Genomic DNA, 10,385 nt, shown 5'->3' with positions numbered 1-10,385 from the left:
GACTGGGGTAAGATGATATCTCATTGTGGTTTTACTCTGTATGTTGGTCTTCTGAACAATGTCTATTCACGTCCTTTGCCCGCTTTTTAATGGGATTATTTGTTGTTGTTTATTTGCTTGTGTTATTTCTACAGTCTGGATACTAGTCCCCTGTTCCCTCTATGTTTACATTTTATATAACCATAGAGTAGAGTAAAGCATGAGCCTGATTATTGGTTCGGAATTAACATCTTTGTATGGACATGTTATGAACGTTTTATTACTACAGCAAACAGCTTTGTATACATGCATACATGTTAACTGTTTATTAAGCAGTCAAAAGCAGGCTTTAGATTTTATTAATCCATTATGCTAAATGTATAAATTATTTTTTTAGCCACCAACCAATAGTTGACTACATAGATGCCCAGTTTGAGGCCTATCTTCAGGAAGAGCTGAAGATTAAACGTTCCTTGTTTGGGTACCACGATTCTCGTGTCCACGTGTGTCTGTACTTCATTTCACCTACAGGACATTCCCTGAAGTCTCTTGATCTGTTAACAATGAAGAACCTTGACAGTAAGGTATGTTTGGTAAATTCACCAAGCTTTCTTTTCTTTTTCCTTTTTTTTTTCTTTTCTATATTTGAGACAGGTCTTCCTCTGTCACCCAGGCTGGACAGCAGTGGTGCAATCATAGCTCATTGCAGCCTCAATTTCCTGGGCTCAAGCGATCTTCCCGTCTCAGTCATCCGAGTAACCGGGCCCACAGAAGCATGCTACCAAGCTTGGCTGATTTTTGTATTTTTTTGTAGGGACGGGGTTTCACTATGTTGCCTAGGCTGAACTCAAACTTCTGGGTTCAAGTGATCCACCCACCTCGCTCTCCCAGAGTGTTGGGATTACAGGCGTGAGCCATTGTACCTGGTCCCAACCTTTCATGATGTAATATTAATTTTGAGATAATAACACAACTTGGAAGGCACTTGGATGCAAGTGCAGTTACGTATCTTTAGGTGATTTCATCATTATGCAACATCATAGAGTTTACCTACACAGACCTAGATGGTATAGCCTACTACACACCTATGCTATAGTCTTCTATGGTATGGCCTATTGCTCCTAGGCTACAAACCTGGACAGCCTGGTACTGCATGAAATACTGTAGAATTATAACATAATGGTACATATCTGTGCATCTGTTTTGTTTTTATTTTATTTTTTAATTTTTTGAGATGGAGTCTTACTGTCTCCCAGTCTAGAGTGCAGTGGTGTGATCTCGGCTCACTGCAACCTCTGCCTCCCAGGTTCAAGTGATTCTCCTGCCTCAGCCTCCCGAGTAGCTGGAACTACAGATCTGCACCACCATGGCTGGCTAATTTTTGTATTTTTAATAGAGATGGGTTTCACCATGTTGGCCAGGCTGGTCTTGAACTCCTGACTTCAAGTGATCTGCCCACCTCGGTATCCCAAAGTGCTGGGATTACAGGCGTGAGCCACTGTGCCTGGCCACATCTCTGTATCTTAACATGAAAAAAGGTAGAGTATTAGACGGAAATAATAGACACTGGGCTCTTTATAAAGAGGAAGGGTGGGAGGAGGTTGAGATGTGAAAAATGATCTCTTGGGCACAATGCTCACTGTTTGGGTGATGGGCACACTAGAAGCCAAAACCTGACTAATGCGCAATGTATCTAATTTCAACACCTGCACACAGATCCCCGAATCCAGAAATTAAATAAATAGATGTATAAATAGCCAGGCGTGAAGGCTCACGCCTGTAATCCCAGCACTTTAGGAGGCTGAGGCAGGCAGACCACCTGAGGTCAGGAGTTCGAAACCAGCGTGGCCAAGATGGTGAAACCTCATCGCTACCAAAAATACAAAATATTAGCTGGGTGTGGTAGTGGGTGCCTGTAATCTAAGCTATTCAGGAGGCTGAGGCAGGAAAACTGCTTGAACCCGGGAGGCAGAGGCTGCCGTGAGCTTAGATCGCACCACTGCACTCCAGCCTGGGTGACAGAGCAAGACTCAGTCTCAAAATAAATAAAAAAATACACATATAAATAAACAATAACAACAACAAAAAGCAAAGGTACAGTATTATAATATTATGGGACCACCATCACATATGTGGCCCACCATTTACTGAAATGCCACTATGTGGTGTATGACTGTACCTGTTATTTTGTAAGATATGTAGATATCCTAATTAGTTTTTCTGTTAATATTTAAGGCATTTGCAGTAGCGTGTTAGGGCTAGCATAGCAAAATACCATCGACTGGGTGGTTTAAACAAAGGAAATGTATTTCCTCAGTCTCAGAAGCTAGAAGATCAACGTGTCAGAAGACGTGCTTTCTTCCGAAATCTCTTTTCTTTCTGGCAGATGACCGCCTTACCTCTGTGCTCTCACATGGCATTTCTCCTGGTGTCTCCTGGGTGCCCACATTTTGTCTTTTAGGGGCGCCAGTCAGTTTGGATTGGGCTCCACTGTAACAGTCTCATTTTTTCTTTTTTTTTTTTTTTCTGTTGACACCCAGGCTGGAGTGCCGTGGCGTGATCTTGGCTCACTGCAACCTCTGCCTTCCAGGTTCAAGCGATTCTCCTGCTTCAGTCTCCTGAATAGCGGGGATTACAGGCGCACACCAATACACCTGGCTAATTCAGGTATTTTTAGTAGAGCTGGGGTTTCACCATGTTGGCCAGGCTGGTCTTGAACTCCTGATCCTAGGTGATCTGCCTACCTTGGCCTCCCAAAGTGCTGGGATTACAGGTGTGAGCCACCGCACCTTGCTCAGTCTCACTTTTTAGTCACCTTTATGAAGCCTTTATCTCAGTTAAAGTCACATTCTGAGGTAGGTTGTTAGGGCTTCAACATATAAATTTTTTGATTGCGGGGGGAGATAATTCATATTTGATAGATTTCGACCTTGACTAACCTTCTAGATCATGACCATTTGCCTATAGAGTAGCCCCCTTGGGGCTAAGTTCCAAGACCCCCAGCGGATGCCTGAAACCATGCATGATATGGAGCCTGATATATACTATGCTTTCGTCTTTTCTTTTCTTTTCCCTTTTATTTTTTTTGGGATAGAGTCTCACTCTGTCGCCCAGGCTGGAGTGCAGTGGCACAATCTCGGCTCACTGCAACCTCCGTCTCCTGGATTCAAACAATTCTCCTGCCTCAGCCTCTGAAGTAGCTGGGATTACAGGCGTATGCCACCACACCTGGCTAACTTTCTTTGTTTGTATTTTCGTAGAGGTGGGATTTCACCGTGTTAACCAGGATGGTCTTGATCTCCTGACCCTGTGATCCGCCTGCCTTGGCCTCCCTAAGTACTGGGATTACAGGCATGAGCCACCGCACCCGGCGTGCTATGCTTTCTTTAATGCATATTTACCTACGATAAAGTTTTATTTATAAATGAGATGCAGTTCTCTTTTATTATTAGTCACTATTGTTGGTTTCTTAGATGAAGACTGACGCTAACAATAGTAAGTAATAATAAAACAGAACAATTATAAAAATACACTGTATTAAAAGTTACGTGAATGTTGTCTCTCAAAATATCTTTTTTTTTTTTGAGAAAGAGAGAGAGTTTTACTCTTGTTGAACAGGCTGGCGTGCAGTGGTGCGATCTCAGCTCACTGAAACCTCTGCCTTCTGGGTTCAAGCGATTCTCCTGCCTCAGCCTCCCAAGTAGCTGGGATTACAGGTGCTCACTACCACACCTGGCTAATTTATGTATTTTTAGTAGAGACAAGGTTTCACCATGTTGGCCAAGCTGGTCTCGAACTCCTAACCTCAGGTGTTTCAGCTGCCTCGGCCTCCCAATGTGCTGGGATTCCAGGCCTGAGCTACCACACCCGGCCTCAAAATATCTTATTGTACTGTCTCACTCTGCTTATGATGACGTGAGATAATACGTTGCTACATGTTGAGATAAAATGAGGCAAATAGTGGGATAATTCATATCCAGGCTGAGATGGGGTCGCTTAACCTGACATTTCATCACAGTACTTAGAATGACATGCAGTTTAAAACTTGCACATTGTGTGTTCCTAGAATTTTTCATTTACTCTTTTTGGATTGCTGTTGATCATGGGAACTTGTGGAAAGTGAAATTGGGCTGGGCTCTGTGGCTCATGCCTGTAATTCAGCACCTTGGGAGGCTGAGACGGGAAGATCGCTTGAGCTCAGGAGTTCAAGACCAGCCTGGGCAATGTAGTGAGACCCCATCTCTACAAAAAACAAATACAAAAATTAGCCACCAGGCATGGTGGTGTGCACCTGTAGTCCCAGCTACTTGGGAGGCTGAGGTTGGAGGATCACTTGAGCTCAGGAGTTCAAGGCTATTGTGAGCCAAGATAATGTCAACCTGGGCAATAGATCAAGTCCCTGTTGAAAGAAAAGAAAGAGAGGGAGAGGGAGGGGGCTGGGGGAGGGGGCTGGGGGAGGGAGAGGGAGAGGGAGAGGGACGGAGAGGGAGGGAGACAGAGGTAGAGAGACAAGGGAAGGGAAGGAAGGAAGGGAGGGAGGAAAGGAAGGAAAAAAGTAAAGAAAAAGAAGAAAGAGAAACTGTGGATAATAGGGGATGCCTGTATTTTTAAAAATAAAATTTACTATATGATACTGTAAATAATCCCACTGATGTTTGACTAGTACCACTGATGGTGTGAAACAGAAGTCTTTTTTGATCCTGGCTACAGATTCTATCCGAGAGGATTCAGAATACAAGAGCCTGCAGGCAGCTACTGCTTGTTATATAGAAACAGCTAAGAAAAGCATAATTCTTTCCAGCCAAAACTTGGGACACATGAGGACTTCCTTTCAACAGGCCACTTAAGCCCCATGGTTTCAGCAAAATCTCAAAACTGATATGAGACTCTGTTCATTTGCTTCATTTTTCTAATTATTCAGTAGTTTTTTTGTAGTTCAGTTTGATTGCACAGAAAATCAGTCTGTTGAATGTCTGTGAAACCCAAAACGTGCAACGTTGTAGTTATATCTTTATAGAAGGAATTTTAATTTTTGTATATATAAAGGTCACAGGACTTGTCAGTGGAAGTGGCTTTTGAATATTTGCTTTATCACTTGCTAGGTATCTGTGACCTTGGGAAAAATGTTCAGAACTTTCTGTGATTAAAAGCATGGGCAGGGCCAGGCATGGTGGCTCATGCCTGTAATCCCAGCAATTTGGGAGGCCGAGGTGGGTGGATCACCTGAGGTTAGGAGTTTGAGAACAGCCTGGCCAACATGGTGAAACCCCATCTCTAGTGAAAAATGCAAAATTACCCAGGCGTGGTGGCAGGTGCTTGTAATCCCAGCTACTCGGAAGGCTGAGGCAAGAGAATTGCTTGAATCCAGGAGGCGGAGTTTCCAGTGAGCCAAGATCACGCCATTGCACTCAAGCCTGGGCAACAAGAGCAAAACTCCAAACTCCGTCTCAAAAAAAAAAGAAAAAAAAAAAAGCATGGTCAGTGGGTTCAGGCTGCCTGCTTTCACAAACTTGACCCTATTACTTGCTAGCTGTGAGGCCTTGGGAAAATGATGATGCCTCAATTTTTTCTCTGTAATCTTCATGCAAGTCTTCCATAAGTCTAAAATTATTTTTCATAAAAAATTTAGAAAGGCCAAACATGATGGCTCATGCCTGTAATCCCAGCACTTTGGGAAGCTGAGGAGGGAGGATTGCCTGAGCCTGGAAGTTGGAGACCAGCTTGAACAACATAGTGAGGCCCTATCTCTACAAAGGAGACAAAAGTAGCCAGGCATGACAGCATGTCGTCCTAGCTACTCAGGAGGCTGATGTGGGAGGATCGCTTCAGCGTGGGAAGCTGAGGCTGCAGTGAGCCGTGGTTGTGCCACCACACTGCAGACAGGGGCTCAGAGCAAGACCCTGTCTCTCAAAAAGAAAAGGTTAAGAGTATGCCTTCTTTTGTAAAACTCGAGGGCCAATATACATAAAAAGGAAATTGTCATGTTATCAGTTTCTTTTCTGCACTCAGCTCTAATAAAACACGCTGTCTTCAACTTTACTTAGTTGAAGACAACTTTATTTAGGCTTCAACTTTATTTAGTTTTAGAGAGAAAAAGTTCTAAGTTGGGTTTCCTTTAACCAAGGAGTCTCAACTTCTGCTATGTATTGTTCAAACTGAAAAGATACTTTGTACTTAATCTCAGATGTCACAAAGTAGTTGAAATAAATTCGATTTCTAGTTAAATTAAGAGCGGCTTCAAGTTCTTACTTAGTAATACATTCAATAGTCAGGAATACACACCCTTAATTGCATGGTTACCTGTTATCATCTAGCCATTTTCCAGATATGTAAAATCTCGAATTTTCACAAAGACCGTTATATAAAGATGTAGGCAAGGGTGTGGGGCTACTGTCTTTTTCTTTTTCCTTTTTTTGAGACAAGGTCTCACTCTGTTGCCCAGGCTGGAGTGCAGTGGCACGAACAAGGCTCACGGTAGCCTGGACCTTCCTGGCTCAAGGGATACTCCCACCTTAGCCTCAAGTAGCTGGGACCACAGGCACGTGCCCGCATGCCTGGTTAATTTTTAATTTTTTGTAAAGACGGGGGTCTTGCGATATTGTCAGGGTGGGTCTGGAACTCCTGGGCTCAAGTGATCTGATAGACTCAGCTTTTCAAAGTGCTGGGATTACAGCACGAGTCACAATGCCCTGCTTGTCTTTTCTTTTTCTTTTCTTTTTTTTTTTGAGACAGAGTTTCACACTTGTTTCCCAGGCTGGAATCCAATGGTGCTATTGTGGCTCACTGTAACCTCTGCTTTTTGGGTTCAAGTGATTCTCCTGCCTCAGCCTCTGGAGTAGCTGGGATTACAGGCATGGTGCCACCACGTCTGACTAATTTTGTATTTTTAGTAGAGATGGGGTTTCACCCTGTTGGTCAGGCTGGTCTCGAACTCCCAACCTCAGGTGGCCCGCCTGCCCTGGCCTTCCAAAGTGCTGGGATTACAGGAGTGAGCCACTGCATGTGGCTGTCTTCTTTATCAAGTTGGTCAGTTCTTCTTGCAATGAATGCCTTTCCCCTTAAATCTGAACATCTGAGGAATTATTGACATAGGGAGTTTCCATTTCTTTCTTTTCTTTTTTGAGACAGAGTCTCTCTCTGTCACCCAAGCTGGAATGCAGCTATGTTGCCGAGGCACGATCTCACTCACTGACACCTTAACCTCCTGGGTTCAAGCAATTCTCCAGCCTCAGCCCCCTGAGTAGCTGGGATTACAGGCACCCACCACCACCCCAGCTAGTTTTTGTATTTTTAGTAGAGATGGGGTTTCATCATGTTGGCCAGGCCGGTCTCGAACTCCTGACCTCATGTGATCCATCTGCCTCAGCCTCCCAAAGTGTTAGGATTACAGGCATGAGGCACCGTGCCCAGCCAGCCAAAAGTTTCCATTTCTTTATGTTAATGATTTACCATCACTATGTTATGTCAACTTCAAGTCCGGCTGGAGCCGCCCCCAAAGTGGCAGCAGGGGAATTCCCATAGGGTAGTGCCCCAAACACTTCTGAGATGGGACTGGTTGGAATTCACAGGCTGAAGTACTGAAATGCAAGGCATTTATGAGGGAGCGTACAGAGTGCCGCGGCAGTGCTCGTGATGGACAGCAGGAGAAAAGAGGTGTTCTATCTGGCTTTGTTCACAGTGTAGAGTTTCTGTTGTTGCTGTTGTTTGGTTTTTGTGTGTTTGTTTTTGTTTTTCATCAGATCCTGGCTCCCTGTAGCCTCAACTTCCTGGGCTCAAGTGATCCTCCCACCTTAGCCACCTGAGTAGCTGGGGCTACAGGTGCTGCCACCACACTTGGCTAATTTCTTTATTTTTAGATGGAGTTTTGCTCTTGTTGCCCAGGCTGGAGTACAATGCAGGATCTTGGCTCATTGCAACCTCCACTTCCAGGATTCAAGTGATTCTCCAGCCTCAGCCTCGCGAGTAGCTGAAATTATGGGCACTCACCAACACACCTGGCTAATTTTTGTATTTTTAGTAGAGACAGCATTTCACCATGTTGGCCTGGCTGGTCTTGAACTCCTGACCTCAGGCGATCTATGCACCTTGGTCTCGCAAAGTGCTGGGATTACAGGCATGAGCCACTGTGCTTGGCCCTAAACCTGGCTAATTAAAAAAATTTTTTTGAAGAGACAAGGTCTAACTATGTTGCTCAGACTGCTCTTGTACTCCTAGCCTCAAGCAATCCTCCTGCCTCGGCTTTCCAAAGTACAGGTTATAGAGTTTTTATGAGGGTTTAAGGATTTTGGCTTAGGGCTGGGGATCAGTTTCTTGCAGTGTTTTGGGAACAATCTGGATACCTTGATTAGTGGCTGTGAATGTCCAAGGTCCCAGTTTTGGTTCAAGCCTACTGGGAAAACTCTGCAGTTGGCTGGGTCACAGAGAGGCCAAGGCACTCTAAGATTTTTGGTCAGGACACAGAAAGAAAGCGGGGCGGGGACTGAGGGACCCCCCACACACACACTGGAGGATGTCTTTTCTAGCTTTCTCACTAATATGACCACAAACATTTACGTTAGGCTTAAATCTACTCTAGCGGTTGTCTGGTCCTTACTGGAGAAACTTTTATTTTTAGATATTAAAGTTTACACAATTTTGACTGTCTATGCTATAATATTACAGCCCTGGATTTGTCCATGGATTTGTTTTTTTTGAGACAGAGTTTCCCTCTTGTCAACCAGGATAGAGTGCAATGGTGCAATCTCATCTCACTGAAACCTCTGGCTTCCGGATTCAAGCAATTCTCCTGCCTCAGCCTCCTGAGCAGCTAGGACTGCAGGTGTGCACCACTACACCTGGCTAATTTTTGTATTATTAGTAGAGACAGGGTTTCATCATGTTGGCCAGGCTGGTTTTGAACTCCTGACCTCAGATGATCCACCCGCCTTGGCCTCCGAAAGTACTGGGATTACAGGCATGAGACACTGCACCTGGCCTGTCCATGGATTTTTTAAAAGATGTGCTTTCAGCAACCTAAAACAAAAGCAGTCTGCCTAAAATTTATATTTATGTATTTCTACTATGTTACAGATATCGATTTTGTGGAACTGTCATTTAATAAGGTATTTTAACAGTAATAAAACATTTTATAATATTGTATATTGTTATTTTCTAAAAAGTTTCACTATTTAAGTGCAAATGCAAAAGACAGGAGTGATCATATTGAAGCACTAGGAAAAATCTTTGTGGGTAAAAATTCAACCTCAAATATGCAAAAACTCAACTTCCAATGTGGAAATAATGTCTTTTTACAAAAGAAAAATAAACATATTTGTTTGCTAGTTGCTCTTACACGCACACACACAGCCTTTAGAATAAGATAACCAGGCTGGGTGAGTGGCTCATGCCTGTAATCCAGTCACTTTGGGAGGCTGAGGTGGGCTGATTACCTGAGGCCAGGAGTTTGAGAGCAGCCTGGCCAACATGGTGAAACCCTGTCTCTACTAAAACCACAAAAATCAGCCGGGCGTGGTGGCAGGTGCCTGTAATCCCAGTTACTCAAAAGGCTGAGGCAGGAGACTTGCTTGAACCCAGGAGGTGGAGGTTGCAGTGAGCCTGAGCCTAGATTGTGCCATTGCACTCCAGCCTGGGTGACAGAACCAGACTCTGTCTCAAAAAAAAAAAAAAAAAGAATATGGTAACCAAAAATATCGATATTCTTTTTAGGTGGTCTTTGGAAAACAAAAGCAAATCTATCTGCAAACACACCTAGGTGGGGCAAGCGTGTGTGAAAAGGGGACATTAATCAAGATTGATTGTTGAAAAAAGTGATGTAAAAAGTGGCAAGACGAAATCCCTTCCACAATTTTGATGAAAGGTCTTTCATTGTGTCTTTTATGACTCAGTTTAATAAGAAATAAAATTGAAAATAAATTACATAACTTACATTGTCCTACTATTTACGTTTTACTATGTCCATATGTGTAGAGGTGTAGAGTTTTTTTTTTTTTTTTTTTTGGAGATGGAGTTTCACTCTTGTTACCCAGGCTGGAGTGCAATGGCGCAATCTCGGCTCACCGCAACCTCCGCCTCCTGGGTTCAGGCAATTCTCCTGCCTCAGCCTCCTGAGTAGCTGGGATTACAGGCACGTGCCACCATGCCCAGCTAATTTGTTGTATTTTTAGTAGAGACGGGGTTTCACCATGTTGACCAGGATGGTCTCGATCTCTCGACCTCGTGATCCACCTGCCCCGGCCTCCCAAAGTGCTGGGGTTACAGGCGTGAGCCACCGTGCCTGGCCTAGGTGTAGAGATTTTTAAAGAGAAACAAGGTTGAGACTTCTAAGCCTGAATTTGGATAAAAGGTGAATCTTCGAAAGTACTGATAATTTTGGAAAATAATTTTTAATGAAGTCATGACAGCCAGTG

The 10,385-nt window shown here is 43.8% G+C and overlaps 1 protein-coding gene across 1 annotated transcript in view; it reads left to right on the top strand.

Moving 5' to 3' along the window:
* The first annotated feature begins 503 nt into the window (after nucleotides 1–503).
* Nucleotides 504–10,385, top strand: part of SEPTIN14 (septin 14) — a 34,126-nt gene continuing 24,244 nt past the window's right edge. The window contains exon 1 of the mRNA XM_064375323.1: nucleotides 504–563. Within this exon, the coding sequence (XP_064231393.1) occupies nucleotides 543–563 (21 nt within the window). The 5' untranslated portion in view covers nucleotides 504–542. The remainder of the gene's footprint in view (nucleotides 564–10,385) is intronic.

This window comes from Aotus nancymaae, unplaced genomic scaffold, assembly GCF_030222135.1.
Source record: "Aotus nancymaae isolate 86718 unplaced genomic scaffold, 86718_ANA_hifiasm-v0.15.2.pri h1tg000012l, whole genome shotgun sequence".
NCBI classification, from domain to species: domain Eukaryota; kingdom Metazoa; phylum Chordata; class Mammalia; order Primates; family Aotidae; genus Aotus; species Aotus nancymaae.
This window is presented reverse-complemented; position numbering and strand designations above follow the sequence as displayed.